General features: G+C 32.8%; 1 protein-coding gene across 3 annotated transcripts in view; it reads right to left on the bottom strand.

The window, feature by feature from the left end:
* Positions 1-3,166: 3,166 nt before the first annotated feature.
* The window catches only part of LOC145686228 (cyclin-dependent kinase-like 4), a 188,722-nt gene continuing 170,669 nt past the window's right edge, over positions 3,167-21,219 (bottom strand). For 2 of the 3 annotated variants that reach the window (XM_081759302.1, XM_081759303.1), the window contains exon 11: positions 3,167-3,635. In XM_081759302.1, the coding sequence (XP_081615428.1) occupies positions 3,372-3,635 (264 nt within the window). In that variant the 3' untranslated portion in view covers positions 3,167-3,371. The remainder of the gene's footprint in view (positions 3,636-21,219) is intronic. The other variant, XM_081759304.1, reaches the window with a different exon arrangement.

Genomic DNA, 21,219 nt, shown 5'->3' on the forward strand with positions numbered 1-21,219 from the left:
ACTGAGACTGCTTCGGAAGTAAAACTATAATACTATGCGTAAGTGAGGTCCCTAAACGTAAGTTAACACGAAAATCATTTAAAAGTTCGGTAAAAAAAAAAGGAATAAAATATCAGCAAAAGTTTGATAAAATTCATAAGGAAATCCATCCACATCACTAGATTTATGTTTTGGCGTGGTCATTATAACATGCTTGATTTCATTTGCAGCAAAAGGGACATTCAAAACATCTTGAGCCTCAGTTTCTAAGGGAGTGAACTCAGAAAACAAATCATCAGGGCACTGAGAAGAAAGATGCCGGCTATAAAGACGGGTATAATAACTTGTAAAACAAGGAGCAACATTAGTTCCCAACCATAAACGACCCTCCTCATCTTGGATTTTACCGATTAGCCGTTGTTTGCCCCGACGTCTTGAACGAAACCAGGAGATTCAGTGGGCTGACTCGAAATAATTTTACTCCTCACAGTAAGACCGGATAACTTGGTACGATGTAATGATAAAAGGAAAGCTTTCACCTGTTTAATTTGTGATAAAACAGGAGCCCCTTGTTGATAAGCAAGATGGTACTCATGCAAAAGTCGGTAATAATAATTATACTGCTCATGAAAGGTTTTACTTCGCTCAGGACAATAGTCTCGACAGAGACGTTTAAGGGTAGGTTTATCCCGAGAGTCCCACCACTGCATAATGTTGCACTTACGTAAGGATTGCTTACTTATTTCATTCCATTTGTGTCGAAGAAGTACTTGAAAGGATGGATCAGACAAAATACTATTAAATAGTATTAAGATGCCAAAAAAAGATTTTCGTAGATATTGTGTTACAGGTAAATTAACAGTTAAAAGAACAGAATGATGATCAGAAAAACAGACTGGAACCAGTTCTATGCTCTGAACATAAGGAAGCAAGGATGCAGAGATGAAAAAAGCATCAATGTGAGATGCTCTTTGAGAATGAACATACCTATAAGCCGGGTCGTGAGGATGAAAATGACGCCAAACATCCACCAGAGCAAATTGAGTAAGAACATGAAGCAAATTTGTGGAAGGGGCACGGTTCTGTAAGGAATCTTGAGAACTGGGAACTTCATTGTGATCGCCTCCCCAAATAATAGATCGAGTACCAGTATGCAATGCAATAGCAACGTCATCGCTGAAAAAGTTATTACGTTGAATACAGTTTTGCGAGCCAGATGGATTATAAGAATTACAAAGGTGTATAGTTTCCAAATTGCCAGTAATAATGCGACCATCAGGATAATTTTAAACCTGATCGAGGTGTAAATCACTGCGATAAATAAGTGCAGTACCTGTACCTGCTACAGTTTCATTACTAAGAAAAGTATAATTATATAAACCGTGTAAATCAGTAATTTTAACCTCTTTGGCAAACAAAATATCAATCATTCTAGTAATAAAGGCAGGAACTGCATCTTGTTTCGTAGCGGAAGAAAGTCCGTTAAAGTTTATATTACCAATCCTAACACCATACATAATATGGAAAATAGAAAAGTAAAAATGTAAAACATAGAGGAGTAATATGCAAAGTGCAAAGCCTATGCACGAAGCAGAAAAATTACCACACCGCAAAAATTTAAACAAAAAATTAAGATGGCGTTTCAGCATTTTGGTTGGACGAAAAGGTATGTTCATTAGACAGAGTGGGCGCCTGTGGTTGCGAAAGTTGTGCGGAGAGCAATATTAGGTTCATCAGACAGAGATGAGTCAATCACTTTTTGAACTTTAGGAGCTTTACTATCAAAGAGAGGGCGTTTCTTTTTCTTCGAAGTATCCGAAGGTACCATCTCAACATTCATCCCACTAGGCAAATTTGCGGTGGGAATAACAGAAACACTAGGAGAGGTAACAAGTTCCGGACTAGATACTGCAGCGTGTTGTTCATGTACTGAGTGGTCACTTGAAACGTTCACTGATGGCGTTGAAAGAGACGAGTCCACTACTAACGACAGCGCAGCAGCAGCCTCTAAACTATCATCCGAACTTACCTGATTCAATCCAGAATAAATAGAAGGTAGTATCACAACTGTGCTGGGAACATCAGCAGGTGAAATAGTTACAGAAGATTTCTATAAAGAAGGAGCTCCAGGGATACTAAGAGAGGGACGGTCATTCTCCACATCACCATCAGCACTAGTAGTCTTGAGTAGGGAAGAAGTAGAAAGTACAGGAAAAACAATGAAGTTAGTAACATCTGGAACAGTTTTAGGTTGCACTGGAGGCGGAGCCAAGCGTGAATTTGACTGGGAGGTAGTCGAGAACCTCCAGAAACCGGAACAGTCACAGGAGCACGTTTAGGCAGTCGTTTATCACATTGAGAAATCAAATGCTGATCACTATCACATCGCGTACAAGTTTTAATTTGTCCAGGATATGTCACCCACAAACGAAGACCATGAACTGTGACATATGACGGAATGTTCTTTTTGAGGACGATCTTAAGTAATTTCCAACCGGTACGCATCGGGTAAAAATGTCCAGCAGAGTAGAGTTCATCGGTAACACTTAGAATTTCCCCATAGAACTCACAGGGAAGGGGAGTGGGAAGAAAGGAAGGCTAGAGTTCCGAGCAAACTAAAGGCTTTTGGTTAGGTATCTCCTGGAGCTCCGAAGCAATCTAAAGGAGGTAGGTGACTAGTCGCAGACTGATAGATGTCGCTGAAATCCTTTCGGCTATATAGGTGAATCAGGTAAAGCGGTGGCACTGGTGTTCCTTAGTCATCACCTGACCAGGTATCGCTGGTGCCATTGTCGTCTGCAGCTATAGTAACCCATCGTAAGACGCACATGGTTGATGTTTGTCAATGTAAAGCACATGTCTGTTGTTCACGAAGAAAACCATGTGGTATATTACAATATTCATAACATTAGTTTTCAAACAATGAGGTACGTATTTTGTATAGCACTCAATTGTTTATTATAAATTTTTAACTGTTTTCAAAACAAGATTATATTGATAACTACGGAGCTGAACACACTGATGATTGTCGAAAGAAACCTCTAAACTCTGAATCTGTCTGTTGGTCTTAATGAAGATAGCTTATGGTCACCGTATATTGGAGACTGACTGTACAGTATATGTATGTCAGAACAAAGAATTATTAAATTTAAAATGTACCAATTTAAATAAATAATAATTAAGTACATATTTATTTAGAATTTACAAGATTATATTTAGATAATCACTTTTAAAGACATCTTTTGAAAAATAATAACAATATATATTTATGTAATTAAGGATCCGAAGCAAACGTATTCAAAAAAGAAAATAATAATTATTAAAAGTATAAAAGTCTCACTTTAATTGAATTCACCAATAATCCAGTTAAAATTAAAATTAAAATAATCCTCCTATAATAAATACTTCACGGAGCAGGATATCCTTTTTCGTCGACGATTCTTTGCATTACAAATAGCACAATTAGAAGGCATTTCATTGTCATTTTTTGGACAACCTAGCTCAATGCGTCGAAGACCTTCATGATGGCAGGTAACAGGTTTTAAAGCCCTCTTAAGCTTTTGAAACATCACAGGTTTCTCTAACAGTGGGATCCTTTTCTTTTTCAGTGGTGGGAGTTCTGAGTTTGATCCATCGGGCTCAGCTTTTTTAGATACCTAATCGAGAAAAAAATATATGTATAAATAAAAATAAGAAGTAAAATATACTGTCTTATACTACTTAATTTTTTAAAAAAATTGCTAGCAATTAGCTGAAATTTCTGAATTTGCTGGTGTTTGATTCTAGGCTAGATTTTCAAACATCACGATATTTTCTGAATTGCAAAAAGCAAAGTTCGAATAATTCGTTAAAAAAAAAAGCAGTTGATAAGAAAGGATGACACATGTGTAATGTCGAATGATTGGTTTGGTTGTGTCAATCATTGGATCGGAAAATACTGGTAAATCCATTTGTTACCAAAATTATTATTTCTGGCAGACCAATGCATTCATTGTTTTTGTAAAATTAGTGTGAACTAAAACATGTATATATTGTTTCCTTATTGCAAACAAATCTCAATATTAAAAATAATTCTCGTAAAAAAAAAATCTCGCAAAAGCAAAAGAGAAAGCAGTTATTTCGTTCTTGGTCGACAGGTTTGTTTAGTCTTCTCTTCTTTCTTCTTCTTCTTATTATTACTATTATTATTATTATTATTATTATTATTATTATTATTATTATTATTATTATTATTATTATTATTATTATTATTATTATTCTATTCTACGTTTATTCATATGAAGTATGGGTTCCGGTTGTTAGTCGAACTGTAAATAATAAGAATAAGAATAATAAATCGAGAGTAGCATGTACACTCACGAACAAAAATGAATAATATATATGTTATTTTATCAATAACTCTAGGGTCAAATTGCGGATTTAAGTATTCTTCGTATTGTTCGTGAATGAGACTTTCGGGCACTTTCCGTAACGGTTTGCATTAACGCAAGTTAAAATTTGAGATAATCTGCATAGCAGTTACAATGACTTCTTTGCATTTTTTACATTGGATTCCTGCGCACAGAATTTGGTGAAGACTGGTACAGAATAACCGCCCTACACCCAAATTGAATCGTTTGTTCCGAAGATATAGGTCAAACAACATATAGGTCAAAGGTATGCCCGTTTGGTGGTGATTATACCGGCTACTCGAAGTGAGTAGCTTCGTGAAAGTCCGAGACGAAATGCCCTAATTTGAAACTCTTATACTGAACATAATAAACAAGTTAGGTAATTTTGTTAGGTGTTAGGTGGTAGATTAGCTGTGGAAATTTATATTTATATTTAGTAAGTTCATTTTTATATTTATTCATTTATTTCAGGTGCAGAAAAGCGAAGAAATTGAAAAAATATAAATAACTGAGAAATAGCAACGAATACTGAATAATGAATTGGGAGAGGTGGTCCAATCCCATGGCCATGCTGGTCGCCTGACCCCTGAGGGGTTATGTTAAGGACAGGTTGTACTCTACCAAAGTGACAATTCTGGAACAGCTTCGTGAGAGAATTAGAGCTGCAATTGAAATAGTGATATCATAGCTGCTAAAGGATACCTGGAAAGAAATTGAGTATCGATTGATCCTCCGTGCCACTCGTGGGAATCATAAGAGAAATAGTGTGATTGAACGAACAAAACTTCAAAAATTTGTGTGCCCAGTGTTGTGTGAATCTTCTTTATGTATCGAATACATGTTGTATTACAGACATTTCAAATTAGGGCGTTTCGTCTCGGACACCCTGTGTATATTTTTTTAGTACAATGTAGGAACAAACATACTTCTAATGTATTTTTATTTTTTATAGATTTCTCAGTAGTGTGATTTGGATCGAATTTATTTTTATATCTTCATACCTACTAACAATATTTCAATGCAACCTGTTGATTGTGAGTATTCGTACTCCTACATGCACGCAAATGTGAATGTAGAGTAAGGCTTGTGCTAATGTTCGATGATTCTTTATAGTCACCTCGTAAGTCAAGAAATGAATAACTTTTTTTGTTGTGTTATAGCACAACGAAGGGGGGGCAAGAGGGGGCCGCCCCCCTAAAATTTTCTTGCCCCCCCAAATTTTCATGGAATGCTTCCAAAAAATCTCGATTAATTCTGTGTGTAAACACTAAGAATAAAATGCAATTTTAAAGAGATTATTCCAAGATTTTTTTTTCATTTTAACTATTTGACGAGACTTCTAAACATATTTTAAAGGAGTTAAAGTAAATTTTCAGTCTTCTCGAATCTCGATATGAAATGACACAATACATATTGAAGCAAGTTTTTACAAAAAGAAGGAATATGTTCATAATAGTTCATGCCACAGTTGTAATAGCGATTTGGGAGGTAGGGGACGAAGTGCTTGCTGCCAAATCATAAAAACAGGAACAGGAACAAAGCGTTTATCTTTTGTCCATTGCAATAACGGCGGTAGGTTATTGTTATTCTATTGTGTAGTTGTAGTCAAGGCCGGTCCTGGGTGGCCGGGGGGCCCGAGGCCTCCCAAACCTGATGTGGGTCCCCTATTGTATTATAATATTTGGCATAATTTGAATGCAATTTGTCTTAAAATCTTCATATATATATCTTCTGCATCTGAGTGCCTCCACCCAAATTTACGGAGTAATCGGCGCCCTTGGTTGTAGAACATACATGCATTGCAAATTCCTCGTCAACAGCAAACCTTAGATTAACTGTGGAACAATTAGTTGTGAATTGAAAAAGAGATCCGAGTTCCGTTAAAGGCGATTGATTCTAGTAGGGTCCAAATTATTGTGGTGTGATATGTAAAACAAAAATTGTGGTGGAACATTCACCGAAAAAGTAATGGTTGCAAAGACTTTCATATGTTTATTCTCGTAGAAGAATAAAGTTAAGCTAAATTACTTTAATTAGATGAGTAACTGAGTTAGTGAACATATTTAACGTTTAAGTTTAAGGATTAAATTCCGGGTTGTGCAGCCCGGACTAGTAAAAATGTGTAAGATTTAGAGGAGAAATTAAGTAACAAAATGTTTTGTATTGTACTTGGGGTGGGGGATCCCGTGGAAGTAGCTAGTTTTCACATAAAAACGCTGTAAATTAGAACTATTTCTTAGTCGCGTACGCGAAATAATGTTGTAATTCAACATGAAAAAAGCAGTGATGCTTTTACTCGATACTAGATAGGTGTAGCGTTTTACCTACATTGAAAAAAATCCGTTCTCCGAATAGTTGTATATTGTATAAATATACGGAATCCCCTTGCTTACTACAAAAATCAGAACGGAGCATACGTTATCTGTATGCTACATAGGCACTGCCCTTAGGTGTTACATTATGTCGTTGCAGGATGACTTTTGTCTAACAATATTCCTTATATTACATACATATATGTATGTTACCTTCGTCGGCTTCGGAAGGTATGTATGTTACCTTCGGTATGTTATATACGTCCATTTGTATGTGAGATCCTGACCGCCTATATTGTTTCATACCGAAAGTATGTATAGATGGAACACTTATACAGAAGTATTATAAAATATGCGTTTTCAGTTATACGTTTGCTGTACGTTGTCCAAAAACTACAGGATTTACAAATGTAACACACGATATTATGTATGCCGCATACATTTTTTTTCTCAGTGTAGCTTTGAATAACATTATAGTATTTATTTTTTTTTTAGCTGTTTTGGTATGTGTCTTCTTGGTATAGTGTACAGGTGGTTCATTTATATAAAACGAGTTTAATTTAAGATTTTAAACAAGAACTTAGTATAAATATTAAAAAACTACAACTGTAATTGTAAACAAGGGAATTACTTCAAAGTTATCCGTCCATCTAATTGTCAACAAAAATCATAATAAAATCTACAATCATCAATTTCTACTTAAACTTTACTCATTTGATGTTCTGTTACGTTACCTCGAGGGGGTGAGTACGGGGGAGGAACCACAATTACATATGGAAATCCATTATTAACCTAAAGGGGAAACTGGCGGGCAGCGCGGAGCACGTTTGTTGGTAGTTAATGGGGAGTGCGGAGTTGAGAGGGAAGAACGAGCGAAGCGAGAAGCCGAAGTAAGGTGGGATAACGCACTACTAGGTTACTTAGGTTAGGTTATGTCTACTTCGCACTTACCTTAGTACGTACTTAGGTTTGTAGAGCTCTCCTATCTCAAACAGAAACTCGTGAACGATTGTTGGTAGTATTTGTTCTTTTATTCATTAAACCATGAATATTCAACAGATTAACCTCATTATCAACATCATGTTTTACAAATGTTAGTACTGTCAATTCACATCCAACGCAAAGACCCTCTACATTTGCAGGCATGTTAACTCGAATTTTACCTACAATCCAACTGTCCTGAACCTAAAGACAAGTAATTCCCTCTATTTGCGAATTATTCCCGTCTTTATAACTGCTTATCAAAAGATATTACACATAAATTACGCTTCACTTACATGTTATCAAGCACACAAGGAATCAAATTATCAATTTTTTCTAGGTAAATTTCCAAAATTTTGATAAAAACGAAAGGGCAACTTCGCAAGTTAACCCTAAACAAGAACATAAATAAAGTTGAAATTCCTTATTTCACAGTAGATCATCTCTCGTTCTTGATCTTAATGTTAGTATTACATGTGGAACTATTAAAACATTTATATTTTAATTCTAATTCGTGTAGTTAGAAATACCCATTTAATAAAATTCACCTTTTTTCATGTAGATTACAGAATGTTAATGTGTCTGTGTAGAGGGGGATAATAGAATTAAGTAGAAGCAAAATACTTAAACATTCAAGAGCAGATATGATGAATTGCTGATGTTACTATTAGATGAACTATAATATGGTTGACTCGGGCCCCCCTAACTTCTACCGGGCCCCCTCTACATTTTTGGGCTGGCTATGGGCCTGATGACGCCATATTCGATTATGACAATGCGTCCATTCACACAGTTGGAGTTGTTGAGGTACGATTTGACGAACATCAGGATGAAGTTGAACACCTCTTTGACCTACTCAACACCCGGACCTAAACATAATTGACTATCTATGGTTCGTTTCCGAGAAACAAATCTAGCAGATTTCCACTTCCATTGTCTCTCACGGAATTGAGTGAAACATTGCATCCGGAATGGTTGTAATAAGTAGTATAGTGTCCTTTTTTCACGAGAATTGGAGAAAAGTGCAAATTTCTCACGAGAATTGGTATAATTTCGCCTTATTTCTTACGAAAATTGATACAAATTTCCTTTATTTTCACGAGAATTGGAGAAAAGTGCAAAATTCTCACGAAAACTGGTACAAATTTCCTTCATTCTCACAACAATTGGTCAACAGTGCAAATTTCTCACGAAAATGGGTGTAAATTTCCTCTGATCTATTTTATCATATATTTTAATACAATTTATGTTGATTTATACAATTTATGCTGATTACTTACCGTTTTTCCTCAATCCTTTAAGAAACTTGTTTCCTCCTTTCTTATTTTGCCCTCAAGTGGTGAAGAATAGCTGAAGAAACTTCAGAGCATGTCCACACAGGTCTTTTTTGTTAATCTTGAACGCAGTTGGTCTTGGTATTCAAGAAACTAATTCTAAAGAAAGAAGGCACATATAATAAAAGAATGGGATGTTGTAAGGTGAGATAACTAAAGGGGGAAGACGGAAAACAAAGGATAAAAAAAGTAGCTTATTTGGAAAATGTAACCAAAAGAAGGGGAAGTATTTACAATAGGAATGTTTTGTAAACGTATGAGAAGCTCTTATGTAGCTGTCTCGTAATTTCATCATTGTGTCAATTAAGGAAGTAAGAAAGTGTCAGTTTAATGTAACATATGGATGTCGGAGAATACTTTAACAGCAGGACGTGCGAAAAAAACATGTGAAATGACTTTTAGAAACATGGGAAACTCTGGATAAAGAACAATTGTTAAAAGATATTGACTGTGTAAGATGGAAGGCGTAGGAGGGAGAGAGCCCTTTGACGGGTGAAGAGTAACAAAATGAACATAGACACCTGCTTGTATGTGTGTGTTCCAATGTGATGGAGGTGGGGAGCGAACTGTGCTCTCCTATGGAGTAAAAAAGACCATGTTTAATGGGAGAGTGTGACTTTTACCGCATGGAAACTGAAAAATATACGAAAAAAAGAAATAGGAATCATTATTCTAAGGACAGAGAATTGAAGAATGAGATAGTTAAATGTCACTTTTTAAAAGTTAATGTATTGTTCCCCATACTCAGAGACCACACATAAGATTGGAGGGGCGAAGTGTGCTCTTGTTTTGAGTAAAGGACCAGTTTAAATTGATGTGGGAATTGTTACGCATTTTGTTAAGACCTTGCCACATACGTAGAGGGGAGAGAAAGGGTGGCTCTTGCTACCTGAGTTTCAAAGAGGAAAAAAAAGAGTGAATGAATTGTGTACGCAAGGGAACATTCACTTTTGTGCTTTTGGAAGAAGTGTTGAAAGAAGATTTTTTTTTAAAGATATTTCCGTATAAATGATTTTATCCTTTTAAAAAACTAGAATATTGAATTAATTATTTATGAATATTAATGAAATGATAATGAATATTAATGAGATGGTAATGAATATTATTGAGGGGGTATTTTATGTATTGATATTGTATTTTCAGTAGCTGATATGTGATTTTATCATAGAATATCATCTTTTGGATACTGTATGGGTCTAACGGTGTACGAAGCTTAGACGAATGACAAATTGCATGTATATATGATTACTTTGTAAGTGGGGTACATGTATGTGTAGCTGATATGTGATTTTATCATAGAATATCATGTTTTGGATACTGTATGGGTCTAACGGTGTACGAAGCTTAGACGAATGACAAATTGCATGTATATATGAATAGTTTGTAAGTGGGGGTACATGTATGTGTAGCTGATATGTGATTTTAACATAGAATATCATCTTTTGGATACTGTATGGGTCTAACGGTGTACGAAGCTTAGACGAATGACAAATTGCATGTATATATGAATAGTTTGTAAGTGGGGGTACATGTATGTGTACCTGATATGTGATTTTATCATAGAATATCATCTTTTGGATATTGTATGGGTCTAACGGTGTACGAAGCTTAGACGAATGACAAATTGCATGTATATATGAATAGTTTGTAAGTGGGGTACATGTATGTGTAGCTGATATGTGATTTTAACATAGAATATCATATTTTGGATACTGTATGGGTCTAATGTTGTACGAAGCTTAGACGAATGACAAATTGCATGTATATATGAATAGTTTGTAAGTGGGTTTATGTATGTATGTATGTATATTGGTTTTTGATATCGGGACAGGAATATATGTATCATATTGTAGACATATTATCTTTCGTTTGCATGTAAGTGTTTTAAGCATGTGTTGTTGGTTGCGTAGCTTTAGGGGCTATACTAGGCTGGATGCAAACACCTAAAGTGTTTCTATTCTATTAATATTGGATTGTAGCCTTATTTTATCGTATTGTAGAGTTGTATATGTTGTTGTGGTGATATGCTATGTGAATGCAAACACATGAATTGATTATAGTGTAGCCTTATAATTTGATTGCTTATGTATATAGATTACCTTGAATACCATGTTAGAATGTATATATTGTGATTTTTTACGTATTTATCCTCTTGTAATATTCATTGGATTGTTTGTTACTCAAACTGTGAGGCTGAACACATCATGTTACCTCGAAATGTGATCATGCCAAAGATGTTCTAGTGGTATTTGAAGCACAAAGAATATCACTGTGCTATAACCCATTTACATATAGATATCTTTTCACTACAGTATTTTAATGTCTTATATTGCTACCTTTACTTACTTTTAAGATGCTTGTTCACCTTATAGAAGACATTATGCCATCATTTTGGTTTCCAACTTACGGTCATTTATTGTAGGAACATAAAATACGCATAAATAACCTTATATGAAGCATATGTATTCTTCCTTTATCTTATATAGAATACAGATATTTCGTATTATATCAATATTTGTTGGAGAAATAAAACATATTATTATAAATTGTAACGCTTTATTGTATTTATATACTCTACAATATTGTATTTTAGCATATTGATATACATATATAGTTATATTTAAATAAGATATTTACTATACTTAGAATATTCTTAATAACTTATTGACATATTTACATTATATATATACGTACAAGTACCAACTGATAGGAAAACTTATGGACATATTTGATGATATTATGACCATGTTATGACATTATAGTACCTTTAGACAGTCTACTATTTACATATATACAGAATACCATTCATTTGACACACTTAATACTTTGATAACCATATGGCAATGTTCTATAGTCAGTAATACTGTTATGATTTAATCGTCGTCTTTTATTTTGAACTTTTTGATGTGTTTTAGTTTCAGACTTGGATACGATGACAAACCCAGGCTTACGAACAATTCTTCCTGGATTGTGTAACTGTTTTTTGTCAGCTTTATCTCGAACTAGTTGATAAAAATGATGAAAGTTAATTTCTTGTCGTGTACGATGATTTAAAGTAATTCCTCTAATTTTAAATACATAATCTACTTTCCCTGTTTGAACTTCTTTCATTCTATAGGCATAATTTTTTGGTCCTAAGCCTATAAAGGCATCAATTTCCCAGCCATCAGGAACTTCATTAGTTAACTGACCTAAATAGGAACCCAAAGAAAGTGGAGGCTTTTCATTACGTTGCTGCACAAACATAATACTATCAGTGTCGCAGTACAATACACGTTCATGATCTATAGCTGTTAGTAACTCGTAAAGTTTTAGACGCGCCCAAGAGGTGATGAAGGCTGCAAGGACAACATTGGAAAATTTCCATGGCTTGTTTTTGTTTTCAATGTTTTTATATGATACAATGAGATGTCGCTCTCCAATAGGCAATACAGTTTGTACCTCATATTGGGGTGCCCATAGATAACTTAAAAATTTTTCTGGAGTATCTACAATTACAGATTGAGATAAATCTGTTCGCTGTCCCCATTTCCCATACAACGAATTGAGAAATATTTTGGAAATATATCTTAGACCAGGATTTGATTGAATGTTATTTTCCGTTAACTGAATGCATTCATGTTCATAATAGTCTGCAATATATTTTTCTTGATCTTGTTTAGTTTTGCACCAGCTAGGAAATCCTGAAGACTCCTGTTTCATTTTTAAGAAGGAATTGACATAATCTTTAAACAGATTATTTTCTAATCCAGATAATTTGAATTCCCAAATTTCAATAATTTGTAGAATTTTGTATCCGAGATCTAAAGCCACATGAAGTTCAGGAGTACAGTATGTACCAGTAAGGACACGCTCGGCATCATTATGGGTGCAATTGTTGTCACTTTGTTCCATACACGTACGGCATAACCCAAACAAAAGGCGATCATTACATGTATATGGTAAAATTGGAAAATATAAGTCTTTGGGAGGCAAGATACTACATTTCACTAATCCATGAATACTTTGCACTTGTGGAAAGTCAGGCCCCTTGTATATTATAGGTTTTCCTATAGGCAATGGCTTACGTGCCATTACCCAGGGGTAAAGACTGGTAACATCATAATATGACACAAACTCTTCGCTGGTACATTCGTACAAGGCATTAAAACATTCTGTACGTCCCCCATGAAAACTATCTTTAGGTACCAGATGATCAACAAGATCATGACACTGTGTTTGAATAAACTGTTGTAATTTTTTATCATTTTTTACCATGAGGTCCCATTCACATTCCCACATTTCAATGACATTAAGATTTAATTTTTTAAGAAATGCTATTTTTGTGGTGGTGTTTTCATACCGATCTTGTAATGATGTACCTTGCTTAGAGGTAGAATCTAGGGACACGTGTCGTAGTGTAGGATAACAGTTTAAACATCCGTGATAGTAACATCCATGAAATTCGTAAACTGTATTTGGTTTAGTTTCAAATCCATCAACCTTATACCTCCCGAATCGTTTTTCCAAGCCATTTCCAGAATGAAGAATTTTATTACCAGTAGTACGTTCTAAGTATCGCAGCCAGTACATTGCCTTCAAACTTTGACGATCACGATGGTCAAACCCATAAGGTGGAATAATTGGAATAATTTCTTTGGGTAAATATAAGGTACGATATGTTAGTATAGCCAAACTAGCAATAGTTGACGAGACGATAAAACATTGGATACCATTTGTTTTGTCTTCAATTAAGTTTGAAAATTTAATGACAGCCTCTGCTAAAATTTTAACATCATTCCGACAATATTGAATCATTTCCTTTTGGAGATTATACTCCTCATTACTTGCAACACGTTCTTTGTGCCATATGATAAGTTGGTCTCGATCTTCAGTGCTCCTTGAATCAGGATCAAAATACTTTAGATCAGGAATTTTGCCTATGTAATTTTGGTTTTCTAATGTATTAAACAAGTACGGGAAATCTCCCTTTTGTAAATTTGCAGAAAGACCTAACGTCTTAGGTAATTTAGATAATTTAACTCCCATATACAAATATGTGTCACGGAAGTAAATCTTTTGTCCTAAACGCATTTCAATAATTTTTTGCCCTGACATTATTACTTCAGGTGTAAAATGATGGTTTATGATCAAAGTTTTAGCACAGAATTGCATATCATAATTACTGCCATTATGGGAAAGCACAATGATTTTTTTAAACATTGGTCGAGTTATTAATACATGATTAACAAATTCTTCAATGTTGTTGAAATCAAACGAACGGAACCCATTTTTATCACCGCATACAAAACATGTATCATCAAGTTTCATGTCCTTACATTTGTAACAAGCATGAATACAATTTACAAAATTTACATGATGTTCTTGTTCTCCTTGTTCATTTTTAGGAAGCAACATTGTTTCTACATCAAAGATAATATACAAAAAGGTATCTACATGCTGCATCATAGCCGTTTGAACAAAACAAATATGGTCATCGCGTACATATGTGTAACATGTTTTACAATAACGTTCACCACATTCATGTTCAGACTTGCGTGAACGCATGTCATTCATAGTACCACAACGGACACAAATTTTCTTTGTTTCGCATAAACTTTTTCCGCAAACATTTATCGCTTTATGATTAGCAAAACATTCTTCTGAAGAAAACACTCTATGACAATCAAGGCATTCAACTTTAATATTATTATCATTATTAGAAACATTATGATACTTTTCGCACATTGGACATTTGAAGTTACACTTATGATTTTGTGTATGATGATAACCTTTCAAACAATACTGACAATATTTCCGTTTGTTTAATAATGTTGTAATGTTGGTAATTAATTCGTAGTGTCCTTCACTGTACAAAATCAAAATTTTCTTTGATGCATGTATTCCAGGATAAATTACATTATAGTTTCGAGTTAATCCGTTCTTTTCGTAAACAACAATTTGATAATGAGGCGCTAGCTTATTTTGAAACTTTTTTACATCATCAATAGTACATCCATCATGGATTTCAATGTCAACTTTAGCATTGACACACAATTGCTTTGCTTGTTTCATCAATCGTTCAGGATGATTTTTCAATTGATATACATAGTTATAACGATGATCAGGGTTACCCATTCCAAGAATAATAATTTTAGGAAGACAATACACATCCTTTTCTACAGGAATAGTACATTGTTCCATGTGTGTTACAAGATCAACAAATTTTGATGAACCCCTTGTTCGTCCCCTACCTTTACGTGAATCAACAATATGAATTTTGAAATTTACTTTATCACCTAATAAATAATTTTCATTACTATTTAAAACATTTTCAATTTTACGAAATAGAATGTCGGAGCTTAAATCAGACTTTTGACGCCACGAAATGTATATTGGTTTATTAATGGTAGAAGCAGAACTTTCTATTGTTATACCAATATACATATCATCATCGGCATCATTTAAAACATGATCCTTTACAAATTCAAATAACAACTGAATATATTTTTCAGGATCATCTATTCCACTAGTTTGCATACGTTCAATTGTGACTTCCTTTCCTGTAAGTCCAAAATAAGCATATTGTTTGATTCTACTATTAACAATACGAAAATATTCATTTGATTTACCACTCCCATACATGATAGGTTGTGATACAGTATTAGTATTAGGACTTGGAAAGTTTATAAAATTTTCCATGAACACACTAAAATCATTTGTAGTTAAACTATTAGCTTTTCCTTCAGACACAAGTTCCATAAACTTTTCACGAGCTAAATTCTTTATATTATCTTGACGAAAGAAGCCTACATGATATAAATCAATAATATCTTTTGCAGACTTACATTTTTTCAAAACAACATGAGGATCACAACCAAAATGCTTAAACAACGCCTGCAATAACTTGGAATAAGCTTCATTGCTTACCCTTGCACCCGTAGCATGACATTGTGTTATCACTTCCCATGTAAATAAAACTTCGTTTGGATTTTCATATCCACGTGCTTCTTATGCTGACAACATGGTACAGATGACAGACTGTCCTTCCATTGTATGATTGACACACTAAATATGTAATTGCAATTTGAATTTTTGTCTTATACAGTAAATATTTTATACAATGATGTACACAGAACTTTGATATTTCTTTTCACAGTTTTTAAATGACAAGGTTTCGTAAGTAGACTTTTATGATATGATTCACAATGTGTTGACCAAAGATACACTTTTTAAGAATTTTTTACACTTACCAGTAAGTATAATAATAAAACTTTGCCAAACTTGTTTCAGTTCACAACAGATTTAGTTGTAAGTTTACCGACACTGCAGTTAAAAACTTGTAGCCAATTGCACTAACACTTGCCGTTAACTACAATCATAAAACTTCCCGTAACTTTTTCAGTTTAGTATCGATGCACTACCACTTGTCACTCACTAGGTATATTTTAGTTCACCGAAGATATACTTTTAAGTTTATCGGTTAATCCTTTAACACTTTCCGATAATTGTAATTTACAAAGTGCCGTAATAAAATTGTTTTAGACTAATTACAACACGCAAAGTACAAACAGGAAGTGTGTTTACTTTTTATGGATTGTTTATTATCAACACTAATAAATGGAAATTCCAAGAACTCCACACGAAGATTCCCGAAGATTGCCGAAGGTTCCCGAACTTAACCGAAGTTTTCCGAACATTGCCGAACATAAACAAAGATGAACATAAGAGTTTATCCACAATTCCTGTACATGTTGGTTAATGTACCACACGAATGGTTTCGAAAATTGCCGAACTTAAACGAAGATGGACATAAGAATGTATCAACAATTCGTGTACACGTTTGGTAAATGTAACTTCCAAAAGACTTGTAACTTTAAGATATATTTCAAAGTTTATCATTAGATGTAACTTTATAACAAAATTGGTATTTTAAAATAAATGATTTAACAACAAAGAGTATACCAATGATTGGCTTTACTTTAACAGTAGTAATTTTATAGTGCGCGGCGCGGCTTGCTGCGCTAAATTTATAGTTTAAAATTTAATCTCGTACCCAAACGCATTTCGTTTTGTAATCTTGTACCCAAAAGCATTTGGTTTTGTAATCTCGTACGCAGGTGCTTTAACATATTTTAAATTAGTAACAATAATATTACATAATGTGATATAATTTGTAAATGCACTATTAAAGTTTGCAACACTTCAAATAATTATAGCTACTTGTTTTGTATGCTTTTCCACTGTGTTATCGGTCTAAAAAATTCCTTTGTTAGTAACGCTAAGAATTTGTTTTGTTGCATTGCTACAGGTGTTTAAACTGGTTTAAACCGGTTTAAATTAGTTTATTGTTTTTTGTTATACAATTATTCAGTTCTGCAGGAACTTCGTTGTTAATTTTTTTTATTTGTTTGCTTCATTAGAAGCTCAGAGGAATTACATTTCGAAAATATTAAAATTATCAAAACATAAACTTGAACATAAGAAAGTTATTTTTAACACATCACAAGACGATTAAACTTAAAATTTATTACATAGAACTTTTTGGTTGTTAAATGGAGAAGTAAAATTTAAGTCAGTGTTGCAATTGAATACAGAAACTAAAAGTAAAGTGTCGAAACATAACTTAAAACACAATGTTGCAATCTAAATTGCAAAAGAAAATTAAAAATACAACTTACAAACAAAATGTACAAACCGAAAATAAAAAGTGCAGAAACAAAATTTTAAAAAACAATGTTGCAATCTAACATACAAAACGGAAAATAAAAAAACATAGAAGTAAAACTTAAAACATAATGTTGCAATTAAAAAATGCAAAGCTAAAAAAATACAGAACCAAAACTTAAAACATTGTTGTCATCAAAAATACAACAGCAAAAGTTTAAAATACAATGTTGCAATCCAAATTGCAAAAGAAAAAATTAAAAGTACAAGTTTAAAAATTGAAACATTCAAAACTAAAAATATAGAATCAAAATACAATGTTGCAATCCAAATTGCAAAAGAATATTAAAAGTACAACTTTAAAACACAATGTTACATTACAAATTCGAAACAACATTAAAATTACAAGTGAAGAAATATAATTGGAAACTAAAAACTAAAAATGCAGAAGAAAAAATTTTTAAAACACAATGTTGCAATCTAAAATACAAAAGGAAATTAAAAGTATAACATTAAAACACAATGTTACATTACAAAATCCGAAATAACATTAAAATTACAAGTTAAGAAATAGAATTGGAAACTGAAAATAAAAAAAATACCGAAAGAAAATTCAAAACAATGTTGCAATCCAAATTGCAAAGAAAATAAAAAATACAAACATGAGATATACGAACATTACCTAGTAGTATACGGACCTTATTTCCCCAAGATGTGTTGCAAACTCATGTCATTAAAATAATGACGGTAAAAGTCCAGCTCCGTATACTACTAGGTAATGTTCGTATATCTCATGTTTGTATTTTTTATTTTCTTTGCAATTTGGATTGCAACATTGTTTTGAATTTTCTTTCGGTATTTTTTTTATTTTCAGTTTCCAATTCTATTTCTTAACTTGTAATTTTAATGTTATTTCGGATTTTGTAATGTAACATTGTGTTTTAATGTTATACTTTTAATTTCCTTTTGTATTTTAGATTGCAACATTGTGTTTTAAAAATTTTTTCTTCTGCATTTTTAGTTTTTAGTTTCCAATTATATTTCTTCACTTGTAATTTTAATGTTGTTTCGAATTTGTAATGTAACATTGTGTTTTAAAGTTGTACTTTTAATATTCTTTTGCAATTTGGATTGCAACATTGTATTTTGATTCTATATTTTTAGTTTTGAATGTTTCAATTTTTAAACTTGTACTTTTAATTTTTTCTTTTGCAATTTGGATTGCAACATTGTATTTTAAACTTTTGCTGTTGTATTTTTGATGACAACAGTGTTTTAAGTTTTGGTTCTGTATTTTTTTAGCTTTGCATTTTTTAATTGCAACATTATGTTTTAAGTTTTACTTCTATGTTTTTTTATTTTCCGTTTTGTATGTTAGATTGCAACATTGTTTTTTAAAATTTTGTTTCTGCACTTTTTATTTTCGGTTTGTACATTTTGTTTGTAAGTTGTATTTTTAATTTTCTTTTGCAATTTAGATTGCAACATTGTGTTTTAAGTTATGTTTCGACACTTTACTTTTAGTTTCTGTATTCAATTGCAACACTGACTTAAATTTTACTTCTCCATTTAACAACCAAAAAGTTCTATGTAATAAATTTTAAGTTTAATCGTCTTGTGATGTGTAAAAAATAACTTTCTTATGTTCAAGTTTATGTTTTGATAATTTTAATATTTTCGAAATGTAATTCCTCTGAGCTTCTAATGAAGCAAACAAATAAAAAAAATTAACAACGAAGTTCCTGCAGAACTGAATAATTGTATAACAAAAAACAATAAACTAATTTAAACCGGTTTAAACCAGTTTAAACACCTGTAGCAATGCAACAAAACAAATTCTTAGCGTTACTAACAAAGGAATTTTTTAGACCGATAACACAGTGGAAAAGCATACAAAACAAGTAGCTATAATTATTTGAAGTGTTGCAAACTTTAATAGTGCATTTACAAATTATATCACATTATGTAATATTATTGTTACTAATTTAAAATATGTTAAAGCACCTGCGTACGAGATTACAAAACCAAATGCTTTTGGGTACAAGATTACAAAACGAAATGCGTTTGGGTACGAGATTAAATTTTAAACTATAAATTTAGCGCAGCAAGCCGCGCCGCGCACTATAAAATTACTACTGTTAAAGTAAAGCCAATCATTGGTATACTCTTTGTTGTTAAATCATTTATTTTAAAATACCAATTTTGTTATAAAGTTACATCTAATGATAAACTTTGAAATATATCTTAAAGTTACAAGTCTTTTGGAAGTTACATTTACCAAACGTGTACACGAATTGTTGATACATTCTTATCTCCATCTTCGTTTAAGTTCGGCAATTTTCGAAACCATTCGTGTGGTACATTAACCAACATGTACAGGAATTGTGGATAAACTCTTATGTTCATCTTCGTTTATGTTCGGCAATGTTCGGAAAACTTCGGTTAAGTTCGGGAACCTTCGGCAATCTTCGGGAATCTTCGTGTGGAGTTCTTGGAATTTCCATTTATTAGTGTTGATAATAAACAATCCATAAAAAGTAAACACACTTCCTGTTTGTACTTTGCGTGTTGTAATTAGTCTAAAACAATTTTATTACGGCACTTTGTAAATTACAATTATCGGAAAGTGTTAAAGGATTAACCGATAAACTTAAAAGTATATCTTCGGTGAACTAAAATATACCTAGTGAGTGACAAGTGGTAGTGCATCGATACTAAACTGAAAAAGTTACGGGAAGTTTTATGATTGTAGTTAACGGCAAGTGTTAGTGCAATTGGCGACAAGCTTTTAACTGCAGTGTCGGTAAACTTACAACTAAATCTGTTGTGAACTGAAACAAGTTTGGCAAAGTTTTATTATTATACTTACTGGTAAGTGTAAAAAATTCTTAAAAAGTGTATCTTTGGTCAACACATTGTGAATCATATCATAAAAGTCTACTTACGAAACCTTGTCATTTAAAAACTGTGAAAAGAAATATCAAAGTTCTGTGTACATCATTGTATAAAATATTTACTGTATAAGACAAAAATTCAAATTGCAATTACATATTTAGTGTGTCAATCATACAATGGAAGGACAGTCTGTCATCTGTACCATGTTGTCAGCATAAGAAGCACGTGGATATGAAAATCCAAACGAAGTTTTATTTACATGGGAAGTGATAACACAATGTCATGCTACGGGTGCAAGGGTAAGCAATGAAGCTTATTCCAAGTTATTGCAGGCGTTGTTTAAGCATTTTGGTTGTGATCCTCATGTTGTTTTGAAAAAATGTAAGTCTGCAAAAGATATTATTGATTTATATCATGTAGGCTTCTTTCGTCAAGATAATATAAAGAATTTAGCTCGTGAAAAGTTTATGGAACTTGTGTCTGAAGGAAAAGCTAATAGTTTAACTACAAATGATTTTAGTGTGTTCATGGAAAATTTTATAAACTTTCCAAGTCCTAATACTAATACTGTATCACAACCTATCATGTATGGGAGTGGTAAATCAAATGAATATTTTCGTATTGTTAATAGTAGAATCAAACAATATGCTTATTTTGGACTTACAGGAAAGGAAGTCACAA

The sequence above is a fragment of the Thermobia domestica genome, chromosome 5 (assembly GCF_964235325.1).
Source record: "Thermobia domestica chromosome 5, izTheDome1.hap1.1, whole genome shotgun sequence".
Lineage (NCBI taxonomy): Eukaryota > Metazoa > Arthropoda > Insecta > Zygentoma > Lepismatidae > Thermobia > Thermobia domestica.